General features: G+C 47.3%; 2 protein-coding genes and 1 long non-coding RNA gene across 3 annotated transcripts in view; 2 read left to right on the forward strand and 1 right to left on the reverse strand.

The window, feature by feature from the left end:
* The first annotated feature begins 3,189 nt into the window (after positions 1-3,189).
* On the forward strand, positions 3,190-6,318 carry LOC8050493. The gene is made up of 3 exons (XR_005716415.3): positions 3,190-3,339; positions 3,417-3,572; positions 5,323-6,318. It is a non-coding gene; the product is annotated as an uncharacterized LOC8050493 (long non-coding RNA).
* On the reverse strand, positions 6,175-15,347 carry LOC8053927 (transcription initiation factor TFIID subunit 7). The gene is made up of 3 exons (XM_002433423.4): positions 15,073-15,347; positions 8,861-9,161; positions 6,175-7,062 (listed from the first exon to the last, which is right to left on the reverse strand). Exons 1-3 carry the CDS (start codon positions 15,315-15,317, stop codon positions 6,289-6,291), a joined length of 1,320 nt encoding a protein of 439 aa, XP_002433468.2. The 5' UTR covers positions 15,318-15,347; the 3' UTR covers positions 6,175-6,288.
* Positions 15,348-15,742: 395 nt separating this feature from the next.
* The window catches only part of LOC115313073 (rab3 GTPase-activating protein non-catalytic subunit), a 36,384-nt gene continuing 30,007 nt past the window's right edge, over positions 15,743-22,119 (forward strand). The window contains exons 1-4 of the mRNA XM_040216320.3: positions 15,743-15,914; positions 20,406-20,582; positions 21,380-21,455; positions 21,702-21,749. Of these exons, the coding sequence (XP_040072254.1) occupies positions 15,827-15,914; positions 20,406-20,582; positions 21,380-21,455; positions 21,702-21,749 (389 nt within the window). The 5' untranslated portion in view covers positions 15,743-15,826. The remainder of the gene's footprint in view (positions 15,915-20,405; positions 20,583-21,379; positions 21,456-21,701; positions 21,750-22,119) is intronic.

A 22,119-nucleotide genomic window follows, 5' to 3' on the forward strand; every position in this document is an offset into this window, starting at 1 on the left:
TAGATGGGAAACTGACGGCCGCCGAAGCCCATAAGAATTAGAGAGCCTCAAGTGAGAGCGTGTCCAGCTGCTCGGCCGGGGTACACGTTTAAAGGCGCCATTAAATTGCAAACTTTTGCTGTGGTTAATTGGGGCTACGGGTGGTTATCGCCTACCTCTTCCGGCGTTCTGAATCACCCAGCTCAATAAAGGTAAAAAAAAACAGTGAATGCTACTATGCACGATTAACCACGGCTATGTTCGAAATTTACGGATCACATGACAGCAGAAATAGTGCAACGCTGTGGAGGAAGGTAGATTTTCGAACGCAAAAACATAAAACGGCCAGATGATTTTTTTTTAATCGCGGTTTATATGGTTGTTTGCAATCTGTCGCCGTCGCCGCACCGCCCTACTCCTCTTCCGTCGCCACTGGATTACAAGGTAAGCAGTGTTGCCGTTGGTGGCTACTTTGCGCCAAATACGCTACTTTTGAGCACGGTCTGGCCACAAAAATGTTAAGTTGGCTCCTTGACCGTTTTGGCTACTTCCTGACTACTTTTAATTTATATTCTGGCGAATTTTTAGTATAAAGAATGTTCACGATACTGAAAAAGCGGTCAATTACAAGTTCACAAACATAATATAAACGGAAGCAACAGAGACTTTCTTGGCAAACTTGGTTGTTTGCTTTTGTTTTCTGACAGGCCCGGAAATGATACGCGGTATTATTTCTAGGCACACTTCCCGGCTATCACGATACTGAGCGGCTGCTTACAGGAGCGTTTGTGGAGTATGCCCTTTTCCACATCTCGCGGAAGGTGCGCTTCCAGTATCGAATACATATTCTTAGTGCGTGTATTCTCAAATTTCACTAACAAAATCTCAATTGAGAAACAGATTAAGTTGGACGACCTTGTGGCGCGATTCTGAGACCTAAAGTTCGGGCTAAGGCTGCAAGAGAAAACGACCTTCACATTTGACGTGCCTATGGAGCTTCTTAAAATAACTTCCCCTCAATTACTCTAGATGTGGGAGCATTTAATCACGTTGATTGAGGCTGTGCATAACCTCAATTTATCACTTCGTATGACGATTCTTTTTAGAAAAAACGGCGACATTTTTGGCGCCAAGACAAATCAAATGGGTCCTTTTGGCTGCTTTTGTCCTGTGTTTTGGCTACTTTCACCAACCGCCCAATGGCAAAACTGGTCGTAAGAGTACAGTAAAACGCTACGCTGTTCCAGAGGCGCATATACGTTTTCCCGCACGTGGCATGCACTTGTCAAACAAATCCACACGGCGTCGATTCCTGAACGGTATCCAAGCCTGCGAAGGCAGGGACGCAGCACCTCGGCGTGTCAATGAAGCTCTGATCACGCCGCGAGACCGGCGAGACTTGTGTCTGACAAGTTGCGCCTTTCTTTGCTCCGGTGGTGCGCTTTAGTCCAAATTTCCACCCGTTCTCAAAGGCAGTTCTCACCGTTTACACGGTGTTTTAATAAACTCATTCGGCGATTGACGACGAGCGAGCAGAAAATGTGTCTTTAGCACGCTGCCGCCCAGCCTCCACAACGCTCCAAACTGTCGATTTTCCGTGTCCCAAGATGGCCGTCCGATGGCCGCACTTACGCTGCAGCGACCAGGCGGGGATGCGCGAGATCAGTGAAATGCACTGATCTCTATGACAATTGCTGGATCGCGCTTCCCCGCTTGTTCGCTGCAGCGCAAGTGAAGCCACCGGACTTCACTCGCTTGGGATACGATTTGCCGTTTTTGCTAGCCTTTGCTGCGGTTTTCCAGCGTGCTGTGGACACGTTTTCTACTCGTTCGTCGTCATTCGCCGAAGAAGTTTTTTGAAGACTCTGTGTATTGTTGAGACTTGCCGTCGTGAACACGTGGAAAATTTTACGAAAGTGCAGTGTCGCAGGAAAAAGGCACAACGCGTCGAAAGGAAGGGCTGGCGGCATGTTCAAAGCTTCCTTGTCACGCCGAAGTGCCGTGTCTCTGTGCCTTCGCACGCTTGGATACCGACCAAGAACCGACGCCGTGTGTATGTGTCTAGCGAGTGCAATGTGCGTGAAGCTGTTCGTGCCTCTGGATCAGCGTCTTTTCCCCTCGCGGTTTAGGAACGAGCTTAATCCAGCGTCCACTAGCGACGGAAGATGGGGGGAAGGTACGTCTTTTTTTCGTCCTTAGACGATTTACACAATACCGTGCACAACAGCTCCTCGTCACTGATCAGTGCTGGCTTATTATCAACCTACTTAATTGCACTTGACGTTTGAGCGCGGCTCGCCTAATTGTAATTGGTCAGCAGATTGCACACGACCATATCGGCCGCGCTTCAAAGATTATCATTCTCGCTGTCTTGTACTTTTGCTTTCGAAAACCCCCCTGGCTCCACAACGTTGCCCTATTCGTGCTCCCACGGAATCTATTAGAGTAGATTTGGGACATAGCCATAGTACATAAGAACACGTACAGATCTCTCCCTTTTATTGATAGCAACTCACCGGAACAGCTGGACGATCCAGAACTCCGTGGCCGATATATATAAATGATCTAAAGGCTTCTACGCGCGACACACGTTCAGAACTTTGGCGCGGCGTCAATTCTTGACCGGTATCCAAGCGTGCGAAGGCACAAAGATGCATCACTCGGCGTGCCAAGGAAGCTTTGATCACGCCGCGACACCGGCGACACTTGTTTTCGACGAGTTGTACCTTTTGATACGGCTTCACGCACATTGCACTCGCAAAACACATCCACACGGCGTCGATTCTTGGTCGGTATCCAAGAGTGCGAAGGCACAGAGACACGGCACTTCGGCGTGCCAAGGAAGCTTTGAACACGCCGGCAGCCCTTCCTTTCGACGCGTTGTGCCTTTTTCCTGCGACACTGCACTTTCGTAAAATTTTCCACGTGTTCACGACGGCAAGTCTCAACAATACACAGAGTCTTCAAAAAACTTCTTCCGCGAATGACGACGAACGAGTAGAAAACGTGTCCACAGCACGCTGGAAAACCGCAGCAAAGGCTAGCAAAAACGGCAAATCGTATCCCAAGCGAGTGAAGTCCGGTGGCTTCACTTGCGGGAGCGGCAAGCGCGATCCAGCAATTGTCATTGAGATCAGTGGTGAAATGCATGGATATGAATCGTTTCAGCCGCCTGGAAAGGGCCCCATTTTCCCATTGGAGCTTAAAGAAAATCACTAACATTTGAATAAGACAACAGTTAGTTCTGAAACTTTGGCATGTCGTACGGACTGCTTGCGTTGCATCTGGGCAGAGACTGAGTGTTCGACAATGCGTGGCTTGCCCGCATACCCATTTAGATTTATACGAAATAATTATCAGGTGAATTCACCTACGGCGTCTGCGTCATTAGCACAACACTATTGCACCCCATGACCGACTTTCGTGATACTGCGCAGTAAATTCAACGGTGCCTCCCCCGAAGAGGTTTTCGCCAAAGCCGCTTCCGAAGGAACCCGAGTCAGCAAAGATCTTCAGGGAGCTGCTCGAGAGGACTGCCGGCAAGGCCAAACGTCTCAACAACCGCCTCAACACCCCTCAACCAACCCACTACGGTACGTCAATTACAAGTTCGTCCGAGGTCACGTTGTGACCATGCATACTGCTCTCTTCACCCTGAAATCCACCGCTTCCTTGTCAGAAATCATGTGACAAACAAGTTCTAAAGCTTAGGGCTCTTTTGTCCCGATTCATAGTGAACGGGACCCTGCAAATGTTGCTCGGATTGATGGACTGACTAAAGGCCGCCGTCCTTACACTTCGTTGCAATTTTTTATAAATCACAGAGTAGCATAGGACAATTCCAGCAGTCGCCTTTTACGTGCTGCCGTTTGTCTACTATGCTGCGGGACGTGTTTTGACCATACGCAGTACTCACGTTTGTATTTTCAACGATGGCTATATTTTTCATTCCAAATAGCAGATTCCAGCGAGCGCTCGAAAAACAGCCATCAAAGAGCGTGATGCGTTCGGGATGCCCGGCGCCGCCAGCGCGTTCGTGGCGTCAGGTTTTCCTTCAGTCAGGTTTTCCTTCACGGGCAAAACCACAGGAAAGCTGGCGTGGTTGCAAGCTTCGCCACTTCGTGGCGTCAACGCGTTACGACCTGGCAGTTAGGAATGCCCGTTCCCCGCAGGAGTGTAATAGGCATGGGAAAGGAGGGAACTCCGGTTCGGCCAACAATGCCTAGCTAAGAAAGCCTAAGTGCTGAATTTTCCTGTGTAGCTAAAGAAGACCGCCGTAGGCCAGAAATTGAACACGACAAGCCGCCAGCCGTTCGACTATACCCATGTTGAATATACCTGAGACTGGGGTAGAAAGGAACATAAAAGTCAAAGGAACAGAAAGGGACAGGACGACGTCTCAAGCAATTGAGACGTCGTCCTTGTCCTTATTTGTCCTTGCGTTTGTCCTCTGTCCCTTTTGTTCCCCTTCTCCAGGGATTATTTTCATCGTCCTTGTCCATTTCTGTTTCTTCGACTTTTATGTTCCTTTCTACCCCAGTCTAAGTATATATTCAATTGAGACGTCGTCCTTGTCCCTGTCTGTTTCTTCGACTTTTATGTTCCCTTCTACCCGTCTCAGGTATATTAGACATGGTTAACATCCACCAGCTCGCCTGCACCCTTACTATTTTATCGACTATATACCCGTTTTCACCTCAAGAACCGTAGTAAGAATAAAGTCCGGCTCCTCGCAAAGCATTACTGATTTGCTCCTTTCCGTAGATAATTAAAATATATGTAGGCGTATTCTATATTAGATATATGTTATCTTATCAAGACGTACACGTTCCAAATACCAAAAGCATCGTTTTTTTCTCCGACAACCTAATCTCGTAAGAACTACTTCGCGCCGAGCATGAACGATACGCAAAAACTTGCTTGTTTCTTGAGGTGAAAACGGGTATAGGAGTCGTGTTCTCACTGAATGGACACGACTCCTAGCCGAGCGCTGATGCCTTAGTCGTGTCTTATCTCTGGCTTACGGTAGCCTTCTCTAGCGACGCAAGAAAATTCGGCACTTACTAGGCTTTCTTATCCAGACGGTGTTGGTTCGGCCAAGTAAGGACAGCTAGGGCTTGCGTGGACGCGGCTTGCCGCCGCACTTCCGCGAAGCGGCACTGATGTCATTCGGCTTATTCATTTAACGTTGTCGTTTCTTCTCGAAAAAGAAATTGGTGTCTGTGTGGTGTGGCCAAACCTGGTTGACATTTCGACAATAAAAATAGGCGCTAGAATTTCGTTGCAGTACCCCTTTAACAAACAATAACCTGTTGTTGTTGTTGTTTTTTGCATTTTTTATAGGAGCCGTAAAAGCGGAAGTCCTGAACCGAAACAGGAAACAGCAGACGAAACGACGCCAGGACTGCGCTGAGACTCCCCAGGTGTCGCCACTTCGCGGTCGCCAATCGAGGACGAAGTTTCGCGGCCTGTTCGGCTTCGATACAAGCTACGGTCGACTGCCTTCTCGTTCAGCGGAGCGCAACGATTACCACCACACCATGCAGCGAAATCGTGGCCCCACGGACGAGTCAATACGATCTAGTGAGATACAGGACTTCTACCGCTACACCAGTCCCGAACGGCTAAGGTCGCCAGCACCACCTCTCGGACCTACAGAGAACTACCGTGACTTTGGTTTGCCGCGCTGCCACCACCAGTGCAAGCGGGACGTGGCGCCCCCGAACGTGATGTTGATGAACAAGTTTGAGGACTTCGAAATGCCGAGTCCGCGCTACGTCCTATCAACACCAGGCTTTGCCAAGCACAAGGGGAATGTGCAGCGCTTCCGGAGGTTCGGTTCAACCATCGGCTGGGTGACAGACGAGTACACCAAGCATAAGCAGCATGGACCCAGCTACTATGATTCGCCGTAACATATAGCACTCCTGTATATTACAAGACTTGACTATCATAACATTTTAATCATTGTAAAATACAAATCATGCAAATTACTGACATTTCACACACTCCATTACCAGCATGCCACAGTAGTTATCTGGAAAGCCATGAACAAGCTTATTTTCTTTTACAATGCAAAATAAGAGTTGTGTTTATGTATGTCTGTGCTGTTGGGTTAGCAGCCACTACCTTCAAAAATAAATTATGTAATAACTTTACAGCTATTTCCTAAATATAAAGTTGAGCAACCAACGATTCCACTGAAGCTTTTTATTAAAACCTTTTGCACAAACACCCCGGTAACGTCCATGAAGTTATATACAGTATGTTAGAATGATGAATAAACTTCCACGCTGAAGTGCCAACCAATCACTGGTGCAGCAGCGACACAATCTCGTCGTACTCCCGCTGCTTTTCGCTTTCCTCCAGCTTGAGCGCGTTGATGATGTTCTGGAAGCGCTGCTTGAGGGCCTGGTTCTCGAGCGATGCAATCTCCAGCTCCTGGGTCTGCCTCCGCTCCTGCAGCTGCCCAATCTCCCGCTCCAGCTCTGTCAGCCGGTCCAGCAGTGCCGTGTTGTCCTGCTCAGGTTCGTCTGCGTCGTCGTCTTCAGTATCCCCCTTCTTCGAGAACCCTTCCCCGATGGCCTTGCTCCCATTGAAGTCCGGGTCGTCTATGTACTCCTCGACCAGAGAGCTCGTCGCGGCAGCCGTGGCAGCGGCGCTGCTGCCGCTGCTGCTGCCGCCCCCAATGCTGGAGGCTGCCATTTTGGCATTTCCGGAGGGACCCAGCATCCCCCGCTGGAACGCGGTGACCATGTCCGGAGTCGCGACAGCAGAGACGTCATGTTTGGACAACGTCGGCCGCTTGGACCTTGACGAAAGGTCTTCCTCGCCGGCGGAGTCAACGATGTTGACATCGTCTTCGTCGGAGCTGCTGAGCGCCTCACCGAAGAGGTCATGCTCTCCGACGTCCATGCTCTGTGAATTACTGTTGAGCAGCGCGCTCACGGAGGGCGAGCCGAAGCTTCCGCTCACGTGTGGCTCCCCCTGGCCACCCTTGCCGTCGTTCTTCTCATCGTCAACGTTGACGACCTCGTACCGGATGCCGATGGCTTCGTTGTCCATCCGGAAGAGCCGTTTGACCTGTGGGTGGGAGAGCAAAAACAATCTCCAGGGGCCAGGCCACACGTACGGCGCAGTGCCACCTCGGCGCTGAATCAACACTAGTCGCCGACAGGCTAAAGGCTGGCTCATGCACTTGCGACTGCTTACAACTGAGTGCTTTAAAATCTCCCAGAATCTTTTAGGATGAGAGAACACACTGATGCCATCTGCAGCAACAACAAAGGCGCTGCACACAATCACACAGCATACAGGCATTTTCCATCTTAACTTACCGTCATGGTTTGGAAATGCATGGAGCATTTCCCCACGATGAGTCGTGGGGGGTTAGCGGGAAAATGATTTAAAGGGGCCCTGCAATCGTAATTAAGCGTCTACCTTTTTTGCGGTTTACACGTCTCTTGGGGTTCGGGCAAGCCAGCGGGCACGGAGAGAGTAACTAAATATCGGTGCATCATAATTTAACTGTACGACGCAGAAACCTCCTCCACCAACGGGGGCGACCCGCGGTACCGAAAGCGCGCGAAATGTGACGTCTTAGGTCCTGGGCTTACTACTGGTCAGAGCCGCTAAAAGCTTCTTTTTAGTCAAAATACAAGACATAAGTGGCACGAACCATCTAAATTATTTATAAAAGTAATTTTTGTTCAGTATTTTAGATTGGAAAAGAAACAAATGCAGTTTATAAAGTACGGAAACAAGAAATGACCCGTCGACATACCCGCCACCAAGCGGTGGAAAAGGCGGCGCATACTAGAAAAGAGTAGTGGGATTAGGCGCCGACACGGAAAAATCCCGGATGTACGCGGCGGTGCTGCGGTCGTTTATGGACTGGAGGATCCGACCGGCTCCGAGCGTTCCGAAGGCCTTCAGCGAGTAGTTTTGTCTTGCGTTTTGGCCATTTCGCGGTACAGCAGCGCTAAGTGGCTCCCTTTCTGAACTGATCTTTACCCCGTGTTTGCTGTCGTTTGTGGCCAATGAAGTGTCATGCCGAATTAGTGTTCAATCGCGCAGCAAATGCAATGACAGCCGCTCTGGCTGTCCGCTGTATACAGCCTATCCAGAACATGCTTTAGTGGCGCCCTCACGCGCCGTTGACACGCAGTGCAGCAGTCATGAGCGCTCGCTCAGCTCACTATATCCCTCCTCTAGTTCACGGCCACTCAAGCAACCAAGGACGTCATGAGGGAGGTTATTTTTTGCTTGTTTTTGTAATTTTATTTTGCCTATAACTTTTAAAATAAAGTGAATTTCGAGAAAAGAAAAGTTACATTAAGTTACTATACTCTGTTTCACCTTGTGTTGTACCGCAGGAAAGGCTACAAGCGCGAGCTCCTTGCTCCATGGCACATCTCGGCGGCACAAGCTCACGTGCACCAAGGGCAGTTGCCAACGCTATGAGCTCGCGCTTCTAGCCTTCGCTGCGGTATAACATAAGGTGAAACGGGGTATACAGTCAGTGCGCTCGGGTTTGGTGCAAATTAAAAACCAGTAAAAAAGTGCTTGCAGGGCCCCTAAGCATATCCCCGCTAACTTTAGGAAAGGGATTTCTCCACCAAATGTTACTTGACAGCGTGTGTCGGATGACACAACACTGTGACATCATGCGACACTGTCACATTGCGTGAAACCATGGTGCCGCACAACAAAGCAAAGCCACATGGCACTGTCATGTCACATGTGTCGTCACCAAACTAGAAATATGCCCGGAGATTCACCGTGAAACCTACGCAATAACAACTGTTACAGAGAAAAAAAACAAAAAAAACACGCCAAGTCAAAGAGTTGCAAAACCAGAGCTGAGGAAAAAGGTGCCCACCTCCTTCTCGATCTCGGGGAAGTCGACATACTTCTTCTTGAGCACCTTGCGGAACCTGCGCTTGCGGACGTTCTTCAGGGATGGGGTGATGCCGTGGGGGCTCTGGTACTTGCGATCCTTGCTGTCCTTGCGGTCCTTCTTGCGAGGCGACTCCTCATCATCCGTAGGCGGCATCTCGTCCTCCTCCCTGCACACCATCATCTGGGCCACGTCCGCCGCCTTGTAGAAGGTCTTCTTGTCCAGCGTCTTGTGGGACTCGATGATGGAAGGCAGGTCCAGCACCCGCGCCGCCAGGGCCCACCTGGGCACCACGTGGTTTGGAGGGCGACGTCGGACGGTTCGGGGCATTGAAAACAGGTGTGCTAGTAAGTAGCTAAACATTCGGAAAGAATCAACACAAAAGGGGACGAAACACAGACGCAACAGCTCTGCGTCTGTTACGTGTCTGCGTTTCGTCCCCTCTCGTGTTTACTCTTTTCGGAGATCTAGTCGAACCGCCCTTTTCCAAATTCCTGGTTTGGCAGTTTTTCGATAGGAAGCTTTGTGGGCTTGGCATAGGTGGGCAGCAACGCTTTGAGTCGCGGCACTATGGCACCTGAAACATGTCCCCAATTGGTGTGTCAACCGCGTCCAAAACAAGTAGTCCCTGTATTTCCGCCTGACAACGTCAGAACTGTCATGCTGTCGTCGGCTGTGATCCTGGCAGTGTTGCAGCCGCGGTAAAGCATGCGGCAGACGCCCATTTTACTGAGGGTTGGTCTCCGACTTGACAGTCTACGAAAGTTTCGGCAGCCAGGAGTTGGGACGCCGCAACGACGGTGACACTCGAGTTTGCTCGGAACTTCTGCGACCAAATGGCGGGATCGCAACATCCGACAACATGACACTCCGGCTTTCGTGACGTCATTTGCGGCCACTTCGGGATCACTTGTGACGCGTGGGTGCAATGGGACGCTAAACACACCGGTCGGAGACGCGTCCCAAACACCGTGGCAGCGCTAGATCCTCTTGGCCCTATTAAAGTGCTGCGACCAAGATTAAGCTCCCTAAACATCCCTTTCAAGCCTATCGTGGCTTATATTTTGTCTTCAAGTTTGGACAAAGAAGCCTCTCTCCTATTCTTCCTACTGGTGCCGTTTCTCGGGTTTCCTACCGAGAAATTCTCAAACCGAGTCTCCGACAGGGGGCACAGTGATGTGATTGGACTAAGCCGTTTTGGAGCACCTTTCGGAGCAGCCAGAACATAGTTTTGGAGCAGCAAAAGTGGCCTTTGGAGCAGATATTCTTAGAAAAATAAAAATATTTGTTTTAAGTGCTGGACAAAGGAAGGGCACTTCGCTCGCCGCAATAAACAAATTATAGTCAAGTTAGACCACCTGGAAGTCTTTCAACATGTTAACGAAATGCCAATGACACGACATATTTTGCAACGCTTCAGTTAAATTATACATATATATGTACCCGCTATAGATAAATAAGAACCAAACCGCACGTATTAAATTTATTTGAAAATGACCAGCTTAGTAGTAAATATGAAAGGATAAAGTTCACTAGTTATATAATATAATATATTAAATTGAAGCAGTATCCGACTGATGAAACATGTAACTACTGCAGTGCAGTACGAAACTGTACATATGAAAAAGGTGCAGTACGACTGGCGGGTGCTTTTCCTTTTGCTTTTTGAAACTTGCTGCAAGCCTCGCTTAGCTTTCGGCAAGTAATGAATGTCCACTTTCAATGTCTCCAAAGAGACGTTGGGACACCCCACAAGTGTACAGTGCTGTAGGCGTTGCCGAGCAATTCCAAAACGTCTCCCACCGTTTTACTGGTTCCCGACATGCCAGATTTTTGTCAGAAGCAAGCAAATGTAAAGCAATGGATTGCAAGCGTCCCGGCTGGTACCTCTGTCGTGCAATCATGTTCGCATGCACGTGAGGGCAACTTCGGCAGCTTGCAGGTGCACGCGCTTCGTTGTACGAGCGGAGACGGCTGTTCGATAGAAACCGAAACTCTGCCACTCCGCTCCGTCGCCATCTGATCCCCAAAATTGTAGGCAAAATGTAACGTTCCAGCATACAAAAAAAAAGCTTAGCAGCGCGTGCTTGCCAGGTCAGTAGGCACAAGCTAATTTAAAAGCTTAAAAAGCGCAAACAAAATAAGGACAATAAAGCTAATCACACACGCAAAAAAAAAAAAAAGAACCTGAGCGCATCAATGCAAGACATCGCGAATCAGGGTCAAAAAGTTTTTGGAGCGCTTTGCGCAACAACTGAACTCGAGATAAACAAGCGCGCTGTGCGGGTTCAGCGTGCAGACATTGCCTTTTTTGATTTAGCTGAATTGCGCCTTAAACTTTCTTTTGCGACAGACTTTTCACCGTACCGGGGCCCCTCTCAAAAGAAAGCCCACCGAGAGAAACCTAGGTAATCAATACTTCGACACAGCAGTCTTTGAGTTAAAGAGGAATTTTCGTAGTAGCGTTCCATTTAAACAAGGACAGGATTGCTGATTACCTTGCAGCGGTATTTTCGTTTCAGTTTAGAAAGCGCCATATCTGCAGCAATGTGTGGACGGGAACACCCGACGTCATGTAACCACGGTGACTGGAAGGCAGGAACCAAAAATAGCTTTGCCACGCCAGTTCTTTCAGAAGCGACTGCTTCAGGTCACAAACACAAAGTAACTCCCGCGGCGCAAAAACATGGTTTCGTTTTACAACATGACGGCATGGTTGGTACCCGGCAAGCCAGCGTCGGGGCGTCCATATACGCTTGCATCTATCGTTAATTTTTTTTTTAAAGGATCCGAGACAAGACCCACGAGAGAGCGAAATGAGAAACGACGGGAAAAACAATGCAAGACCGGATGGACGACTGATGCAGCATACTTTCTGTCGGGCGGCCGCTTGCGCCACCTAGCTCACGCATGCTCAATTACGGTACTCAGTTTAGTTTCAGTTTTGAAAGGCGACCGAAATTGGTCCTTTGGCACAGGCTTGGCGCAGATTACCCATATTTTGGCGAAATGGAGCAAGATGTAGCAGGGTTAGCCCCTTGGCGCAGTTTGGCGCAATCGGCGCAGCAATCACATCAGTGGGGGCACCAATTCTTTGGAAATAGGTGGCAGCAGAGCACCACAGATAAAACTTACCACATTTTTCCGGCTACGGTCCACAGACCATTACACGGTTCCACTGTTTGTTTATTACCCGAGCGAGAAACGCAAAGTTGCGGAGCGGCGGACGCTTGAGCAGCAAGAGATATTTCGCGGAAGAGAGGTGCTGTGCAAGCTCAGAACGCAGTCCACAGCCCAGTAGGCAAAGATGGCAGCTTCCAGGATGTCAATATTGAAATTGCCTACCCATACATGTTTAGAAGTTTATATTCTATTCTACCCATACATGTTTAGAAGTTTATATTTTATGCTGTACAGACTTTACGAGGACCTGTTTTTGAGAATCGTTCGCTACCAGTGCCGCAATAGAGATCACGCTGTTTTGCGTTAGACGTCAGTCGGCAAAGAAGACTGCCTAGGTGTTGTTTTCATCCTTGATGTCCCCGACGCCCCGTGGCTGAAACGCGAGGTACCTCCGCCCAAGTAGTCAATGTTTGTGCAATCATGCGCGAGATCTTGCTGGCGCAAACACCCAATGTGTATGGCTGTTAAGTTATTATCGAAGGAAAATAAGAGACGTTGCAGCCTTTCAGGAACCAGTCACAATGCCATAAAAATTAAGAGTCTTCACACTAATTTTTGTTTCTATTAAAACAAATTATAAAAGCAATATGGTCTATGAGAAAACATAAATTTAGATTCACATTGTTCCATTAGTTAGCACAGAGTGCAATTTGTTGGGGAACTACAAACTTCAGTTTTAGCAGGAGTGAAATATTAAAAAAGTCAGCACCACCTGGTGCAAGATATCTAAGGAAAAAACTTTTGTTTTTAGTTGAAATGTGCCCCAGGTGTGAACCACAGTGAAAGAACGGCACTTTAGGTCACCTAAAGCTTTGTGTAAAATTACCTTTACCATGGTAATTTTACACAAAGTTGTACTCGAAAACAAACGACAAGTAACAATAACCATATAAGTTTAGAAAGAGTTATATACATAAAGACAGGGGACGGGACAACACATCTTTCAACTTTCAACAAACAAATGATTTATAGCCGGACGGTTCGCCCTCGGAACTCCACTGTAGGAGAGGGAAGTTTAAAAGGGGGGAGAAGGGGAAGGAGGGGGCAAGACAAGGCCCTGGGAGAAAAACAGGGGGAAAGTAAACCGCAGAGACAGCGGAAAGGAAGGGAAGGGAGGAGGGCGTCCCGATTTCCCTCTCAGGAGCAAGAACCACTCGCCCGGCCCGCCAAGGTCGTCAACTTCGGTCTCAGAAATGTCACCTCTCTCTCCGACAGCGAGTCGCTGACGGAGAGAGAGGTGACATCCCTTCCTTCCCGCTGTCTCTGCGGTTTACTCTCCCCCTGTTTTTCTCCCGGGGCCTTGTCTTGCCTCCCTCCTTCCCCTTCTCCCCCCTTTTAAATTTCCCTCTCCAACAGTGGAGTTCCGAGGGCGAAGCGTCCGGCAATAAATCATTTGTTTGTTGAAAGTTGAAAGATGTGTTGTCCCGTACCCTGTCTTTATGTATATAACTCTTTCTAAACTTATATCATTACCAACGCGCTCACTAACAAGTAAACAATAACCACCAGCACAACAGAATGGCATCATCTGTACACCATGCATAAGGTGTCCAAAAAAACCAGGCTCGATCAAAAATGGGCTATAAAAATCGGCGCCTGCACTTAGCAATCTAAATTTTTCATCAAAGGTGTATTTCGCAGGCTGATTTTATCTTGTAAAGTTACAAAACGTAGCTCACTTTCTGTAAAAAAAAATGGGGCCAAAAATCTTGCCAGGGTCAACGGTGGACTGCAACGACCAAGAGTCAAGTGGCAGGGTGGGTTCGTCACACATATCAATAGATGGCATGGGGATATGTGTAGCCGACCAGCGAAAGAAAGCAGACGACACACAAACGAAATCCGGCGGCAGCAAAAGCGACGTCATTATGCAACATTTTTTTTTTACTTCAAGTTTTGGTACATTACAAAAAGATTGTTTATTTTAGTAAACCACGGTCAGCAAGGAGGTGGTGCCATCTATAAATATTTGGGACAAAACGCACTCCGCCACTGGACTCGGCAGTCTGCGTCGCCGTCCACCACTGATCTTCACAAGTTTTTACAGTGAAAATGTCAAGGACTAGTTTCCCCAGTATTGTGTCCGCGGGCCTACAAATGTTGACACTAAACTCTGGACAGCTACCGCCATCTATGAGCGACGGCAGCAACCTTTCCAGCTTTTGCACTCTGGTTTTCACCAGAGTGGAAAGGCTGAATCCTCAAGGTCATCCTAGAAGTCATCTTGACGTTGTCCTAGGCACCGTCCTTGAGATTGTCCTGGACGTCGTCCCTGAGGTTGTCCTTGAGGTTGTCCTAGACGTCGTCCTCAGGCGTCGTCCTTGAGGTTGTCCAAGAAGTCGTCTTTGACGTCGTCCTACGCATCTTCCTCTAGGCATCGTCCTAGACGTCGTAAATATTACAGCTTCGGTCCTTCATCTTCACATGAAGTGGAAGGGCTCTACATTTTTGGCCCTATTTTTTACAGAAAGGAAGCTATGCTTTGTAATTATACATGATAAAACCGACCTGACAAGTACACCTTATACAAAAAGTTAAGATTGCTACAAGCAGGCACCAATTTCTAAGGCCCATTTTAGAACGAGCATGGTTGTTTCAGACACCCTATATGTACGTTAGTGTGCACGGTTGAACTGTTACATTTTAGGCAAGCCCTCTATTCTGATTTTGATTCAAAGCATTCCCAATGCCAGCATTGTAATAGGATAACAATTGTATTTGAGAGGCTGTGCTGGTTCGACAAGACCCCAATCCAATGCCATATCGGACTAGATGACTTAGAGATCACTATTTCAACCTTCCCAGCCTAAACAATGCAAACCTCAGAGATTTGACCAGTGTTAGTACAACCGCCGGGGTCTGCAACGTGCAGTACCGATCGAACAACTCGACACAGTGTAACGCACGTGAAAAAACGTCTTCGAGCTGCAGAAACACGAATGATGCTGCGTTTGACAGGTGCGATATACCGTGCCTTAATCTAAAAAACGGGTGTCACCAGGTGGTTATACCTGTCAAATCGGAGCGTGCCGTGGCGGTTGTCGGACTCCAACTGTATGGTGAGCCGGTCTTTGAGGTTCATCACACCGGATCGCACCGCGGCACGTAGCGACGCGGCGACGGGTGCTGGGAGGCGGAGGATGAACTGGCTCTCTAGTTCGGCCGGGGTCTCTTCTTTGGTCTTTTTGATGTCTCCGTTGGGCACTGACACCTTGTCCATCTCCTTACGAGGGATGTTGAACTTCAGACCCGACATCTTGCTTCTCCAGATCACGTGATCATTAATTAAGACGGGTGGAGATCGCGTTGTTGACCTAGCATTGAAGCTTTGTGAGCATGTTGCGACACCTGGACTGGAAGGCCAATGTACAAACTGTTTTCACCAAAAACAATATAAAATTATGAGCTAATAAAATAAGCTTATTTTAGAAACCAGAAACTGACTGTTTATTTATACTTGTTTATCTAACTTTCTTAGTAATGCAGGTTTATAAAACGCGGTCTTGTGATAGACAAAAGTGATCATAAAAACATTAATAATTAGTATTTTCAAACAAATTTAGTCTAATATTTTTAGCTACAAAAATATTTTATTGGAGTAGATTTAATGTAGTAGATAAGTAAACAAGTGGAGAGAAGTCGAGCCAAGTCAAAACGAGACAGATTTTTGTTTATGTGTTCCAGTCAGGTGCGGTGCGCTCACCCGCTACCAGCATTTGTGACCCGTGATGTGTTAAAATTCTCAATCAACCACACTAACTCGCCATGTCGTGTCAACTTGTTCGCCTAGCTTCTATCAGCGACCTCAATATAGTCAAGTCAACTCTGTTCCCCAATGCTGAGGAGGCCGAAGGTACGCTAACTTACTCGCAAGATGTTCAACATTTTGCGTTTTCGATGTTGAACCAAATGTGGCTGACCAAACGCTTTCACCAAATATTTGTTGAGTTCGATTGACATGTTCGGTTTAATTTTGTTTGGACGTAGAACACACAATTTTAGGTTGCTTTTAAAATCTCGTGCCCCTTTTAGTCCTTGCACAGCAGCGTGATTGAAACTTACGACTGGTTTCGGAATGAATGAGTGCCGCAAGTTTGAAGTTCGTCTGCTTCGTTTGCAGGGGTTATGATGACGTCAGAACGCCGTGCTCTGATTGGCTCTGAGTGAAGGATAGTGGGTAGACCTCAAGGCAGCTTGCTTCGAGTGCTACCCATAGTCCATTAATCAGCCAATCAGAGCTCGGCATTCTGACGTCACCACAGCCCCTGCAAACGAAGCAGACGAACTTGCGCTCCGCATTACTACGCAAACTTCGCTGCTGATATTTATGAAGAGTAAGTTCATCGCTCAGATTTGTTACCAATCTCTGCGGAGCACAAGTCCGTCTGCTTCTTGCGCAGGGGTTTCGGTGACGTCAGAACACTGAGCTCCGATTGGCTCTGGTTGGAGGATAGTGGGTAGACGTCAAGGCAGCTAGCATTGATGTCTACCCACTATTCTTTTAATCAGACCCAATCAAAACTTAACGTTCTGACGTCACTGTGACCCCTGCGCAAGAAGCAGGCTAACTTGCGCTCCTTTACTCCTACTCCGACGCCCCGGGTTTCATACTCCGAGCGCAGCAACTAAATGGAGGATAGCGTACGGGAGCTCGACACATCGAAACTATCGACGAGCCGCATGAGCCACTTCTTACAGCATGGTTATGACGCACCCGGCATCTCGTGGTTACGGGTGGCAGAAGCCGAAATTATTTCAAAGATAAAGTAGTGTAAAATAAAAAAAAAAAGTAAAAAAAAAGATGATGACATTAGGAAGTTGCTACAAATGTTTCAATATTCCTGAAAGGTTTGAAGACTCGCTTCGAGCATACATGCGGAGAGTTACATTGACCGATCTATTTATTAACCATGCACGCTGTTCAGATTTAAATTGAAGACAGCATTCTTGAGCCCGTTTGTTGACGCAAGAAGCTGTCAAACTTGTAAGATGTTCCGTGCCCTCTTGCAGCGCAAGACAGAATTCATCAATGTGCTACGCCGATACTGACACTCCACTGATCAATAGATAACATGTCAATTCATTTTCAGGCGAAATGCATGAACAAACCTTTTCCGCAACGCTAACTGATGTTTTGGCTTTCCAATCAAAGTATCTTGATTCGCTGGGCTAAGCATTCTAAAAAAGGCACCGATCTGAATGCCGTCATTTTGACAACTTTTGTGTCGCTGAGCTATCGGCACGCTGCCGTTCGATAGGTGAATTCATTCTCAGGCGAGATGCACGAAAAAACCTTTTTAAGAATGCTAATTGCTGTCTTAGATTTCAAATTGAAACGTTTTTACCTCCTGGATAAAGCACTAATTAACTGAAAAGAGGCAGCGGTCTGGCTACGCCTTTCATCTCGACGGTCTCGGAGACAGCACAGCCATCTTGTTTTTGGTTGTGACGTCGCGGAGCGCCAAGAAGTCACTCGCGCTCTGAAAAATACTTGTTGCACGAAGAACATTCTTGAGTGTCAGTTTTCGGTGCCATTCCTCTCCGTTTCGTGGACGGAGCGCCAACCAGAGCACTGATTTAACACGCCCGTTGACAGATGCAGGGTGTGGGTTATTATGTTCATGCTGCTTGCTTCGTGATTGGCACTTCGGCATTCTTATTGGCTCGTGCTGCAACCCCATTGGCTCCGGTCTGGGGTCTCGCCGGGCCCTACGTTTATTAGCTCTTACTGTACCATGGGGAAAAGTAACTATTTTTGAAAAATGCACAAAACTTTTTTTTTAACTATTCAACATATGGCTAATTATGATAATTGAAAATGTAGCCAGTAAGCTGCTCTTTGAAAAAAAAAAAAAAAAGTTTACACTAGGCTCGTTCGATTCACGTGCACCTCCTGCGCCGGTGCAGAGAAGTGTAGGGCGGTGTAGTTATGGTGTGTGTATCGAGATACGACCGGGATTACACTGCCCTACACTTTTCTGCACCGGTGCAGGAGGTGCAACTAAATTAAACAAAGCTGCTATCTTTTTTTTTTCTTTTGTCTGTTGGCAAATGTGTTTTTGTGGCGTCATGCCATTCAAAGATGCTGTTGCATGCAGAGGTGCGTGCCCTCCTGGAAAACTTTTGTTTCTGCACAAAGCATTAGTTTGTCATAGCACAGCTTTAACATCTCCTCTGCTGGTGTTTTTGTAGCTTGCAACACACACAAAATGTGTACCCCGGCTCAAGACGGCCTAGAAAGCTAGAGCGACGCTCTCCAACGAGCACCTGTCGACATTATGCGCCTCAAAAATGAAACGTGACTGTAGGAGCTAATGATCCAACATCATCCACAGTCCTCACTGCTGCTGCCATCCAAAAAACAAGCAGCAAGAGCGGTGAAATTGTGCGATCAGGCCTATCTTTGTAGCGATCTCTAATGTCAGCAGTACGCCACGTCTGACAAGTGCCACCATCGTGCAAAGATTTATTCCTGATTGCTTACCAGCTTGGGAGAAAAAGTGAAATGAAATAAAAATCAAACGTGTAGTTTCTTAGCTATCCACGAGACGGCACAACATGTTCCTGCGCACCAAATTCAAATTTTGGCGCGCAGGAACACGTAGTGCCACTGGCCATTGAATGCAAGGGATCGATGGCCAATGGGCATGGCACTGAAAGAGTTCATGTCTGTGAACATAACAGTTTACTGCCACGCTATTCATTCCTAAAATAAATCGCAAACGATAGAGGATGCACGGTGCAAGGTGCCACCTTGCGAAGGTTTTTGTTAAAGATCTCTTTACTCGAGAGATGAAAGCTGTTTAAAAAATGTCTGTACCGACATGCGCGATAAACCCTTCTTTACTTAAGTTACGGATTCCCGAGACAAGCAGCAACCGAAACAAAAGTGGGCCTACCAGTTGCATCGTCGTCATAGTGAGAATACAGATATGGTAAAGCAAAGCCATAGAGTCGGGACGAGGGGACCAAGATGGCGGATGAAGCTGCATGGCTGTCAGTGATCTGCAAAAATTTGTTTTACTGCTTGAATTATTTGTGAGGAATGGTCTGTTATTACACTGCCAGAATACAAGCCCAGTGTGAAAGAATGATCTGTACACAAAAATATGTACAAAGACGTATCCTTCAAGATTCTTGGCATGCCGTTCAATTTGCTGGGGGAGACTGACATAGGGAGAAAAAAAATGACTCGCAACTCTTTTTGTTAGGCGGTGATGCTTGGCTTAGACCTGCAAACCATTGTTGTCAGGTCTGCTTGGGTAGCTCCCTGGATAGTAAAAATGTACTCATTTGTCTGAATCATACTCGTTGCCCTTCTCACCACTACACACATTACTCTTTCAAGGAAGTGGTAGGCTGAAACCTGAGTGTTGTTCTTCTAAAACCGGAAGAGACATAGAATAAACACACGCCCGACTGTTTTCAGACAAACTGCATGTCCAAGCATTTTGAAAAAAAAAAAAAAAAAAAAACTGGCGAGTCGATAACGAGGTTTAACAAACATTTTCCCCGAAAATGCTTCTATATTTTTTTTTTGTCAAACTGAGTGAGTGAAACATTATGCTCATTATTCTTTCGCAGATCGCATTACTAAATAGGAGGAAAAAGGGGTTCTTTGGTGTTGTCATTTGCTTGGGGCTTCAAACTAGGTTGTTTCCTTCGTAACATCTTTCTTTAATTTTACATGTCGTCTCTGTTCTGTCGTTTTTCGAGCTTCTCTCAAGTGTTCCTCGAACAACGTCTTGTCGCGACTTTGTTATCGGTAGGGCTTTGACGACTTGGGCCCTTTCGCCGCGATGAAATTTTGTGCGATGATCTCTCCTACCATTTACTAATGATCAGAGCGGTCTTGCTAGAAGCCGCGTCTTAGCAAAGGCTGGGTGGAAGAAAGCATGAACCAGCGCACAAGTTGAGCTGCACTTGAATCGCGTCTCGATGCGCTCGCGCGCCTCCTCCTTCAAAGTGTCAACGATACTACGAGGTCTATACCACATGCGCACATTTAATCTTGGAGATGCTGATGCCGGCTCTGTATCAGAACCGCCTTGCAGAGCTCTGGAGAAGCACGTGCTATGCGCTCCTGCTGGGAGAACGAGCGTTTGGAAGCGCCAAAGGATGGCTTTGCGCACCAAGAATTTCAGAGGCCACGACGCAGGCAGAGTTCCTAGGGCTGTCAGACAGTTTGTGCCAGTCTGTTCTCGTCACAAGCGGTTAGAAGAAAATGTGACGCACCCGAGCAGACTTGGACGCAAATGTGTGAACCAGTCTTTGTTTTGTCCGAATGGCACCAAAAAGTATGCGGCAGGTACGTAGTAGTTTCTCTCTGCATTTTGTCTTTCAGAAAACAAGAAGACGTACCACGAGGCCTGGGACTGGCCCGTAGAAAGCTTCGAGCCAGAACCCGACAAGAAAGCGGCGAAGGAAGAGAACAGGTGGCTCCAGGAATGCATCACGGCATTGTCCCCGACTGCGGACGTTCTTGCGTTTGGGCGACGGTGGAGTGCCGTTTTTCTTACCGGTAAGCTCGTATGCCCATCTCCCACCTCACGCTCCGGTTAAAAACAGGTCGTATCAATTCGTTCTCCTCGGAGTGCAGCGTGTACAGGGCAGGGCAGTGCGAGCTGACAGAGCAGAAGCTCCACGCGGGGACTTCAGTTGCTGAATTTTTGTGCATAATTCTTTCACTGTGGACTTGCAATAATCCCAACAATCTTGTGAGCAGCCATGTCTCATAGATAGTGGGTAGATCTATTGTCGCAAATACTTGAAAAATCTTGAATCTAGTTATACGCAAGTCGGGAAGTGTTCCAGCCTCCAGGGCTTCCTGATGAATGGCACCCTTGTGCCAGTGTTTTCTACGTGCCCCAACGTCATAAGCCGTCTCAAGCAGACAGAACGCGATCGGTCGTACTACACATACAAGTGCATGAACTATAGCTTTTGGTAATTAGCTGTTGCAGACTTGGTAGTTGGCAATCCTTCGTTGCACACAAGTTGAAAATCGTACACCACCAGACGCGATCTGATGCAACTGTTTACAACTCTTAGTCATTCCTTTTTTTCAGCTCTTTCCGTTTTGCTTTTTGGATACTGTTATAGGCAATCATTGAAATGGTTGTTTCATTTGTTATAACATTTGAAGCAATTTTATGATGCACACTACAACTCTGATGAAATCTGGGCACACCGTGGGGATTAATTAAGTTTAATTTTAGTGAGTGGAACACCTTCCATCTGGTACATGTAACAGCAGTAGCTAGACATAAGTGGCCTAGGTTCAGTGCTTCATGCGTGCAAATATGTATTGCGTTTCAGCCAAGCACGGCGTCACGTCTCGGAGCGACTGGAAGTATGAGATCTCTTTCTGTGGTCAACTCAAGTCGCCTAATGGGTACGAGCTACGTTTCCTTCCGACGTTGCCAATGAGAAGTGTGAGAACTGAAAACGCCCGTAGATTTATCCTAATATTAAGGGCACGGATCTTCGGAGGGAGCGCTTCACCTTTGTTCACCGTTGCATTGTGTGGAAGTGGTAGGGTGCGAAGCTCTAGCTCCGTTGTTAACTCCACTCTATTCTCTGCTATTTGCATTAATTAATTATGTTTGTCATTACTAACCCATTGTTTAAAATTTCGCAGTGGCGACATCACAGCCATGCTCTGCCTGCCTCTCAGCTCTCAAAAAAGGCAAGTTGTTTGTGTCTCATCTTGGTTCTGTGCAAAATGAAGTTTGCAAGCAGCGTTTAAATGCAGTCAAGGTTTTTACTATTTTTCTAGGATACTTAATGCTTTAAAGGGCAACCCCAGTCGAAAGCGAAATTAAAATAAACGACTATCGCTTTAGTGCAGTGGTTCTCAACCATCAATGTTTCGCGGACCCCTTGTGGATCGGCGGAGATGATGGAGGACCCCGTTCGTGGTGAGGGGAAAGGAAGGTATAGCTTAAATATAATAATTATTTAATAAATTAATAAAACTAAGGGCTAGTGTGAAGTAGCCCTTTGGTATTGACATACACACGACGCCCAAAAACTAAAATATTTCTTCTCAACCTGAA

Source organism: Ixodes scapularis, unplaced genomic scaffold (genome assembly GCF_016920785.2).
Source record: "Ixodes scapularis isolate PalLabHiFi unplaced genomic scaffold, ASM1692078v2 PGA_scaffold4__175_contigs__length_147842914, whole genome shotgun sequence".
Classification (NCBI taxonomy): Eukaryota; Metazoa; Arthropoda; class Arachnida; order Ixodida; family Ixodidae; genus Ixodes; species Ixodes scapularis.

Coding starts and splice junctions, on each gene's coding strand:
- LOC8053927 (XM_002433423.4), bottom strand. CDS start 15,317: ATGTCGGGTCTGAAGTTCAACATCCCTCGTAAGGAGATGGACAAGGTG. Junction 9,162..15,072: donor GGCACGCTCCGATTTGACAG/GTATAACCACCT, acceptor CGTGGTGCCCAG/GTGGGCCCTGGCGGCGCGGG. Junction 7,063..8,860: donor TCCCCGAGATCGAGAAGGAG/GTGGGCACCTTT, acceptor TCCCACCCACAG/GTCAAACGGCTCTTCCGGAT.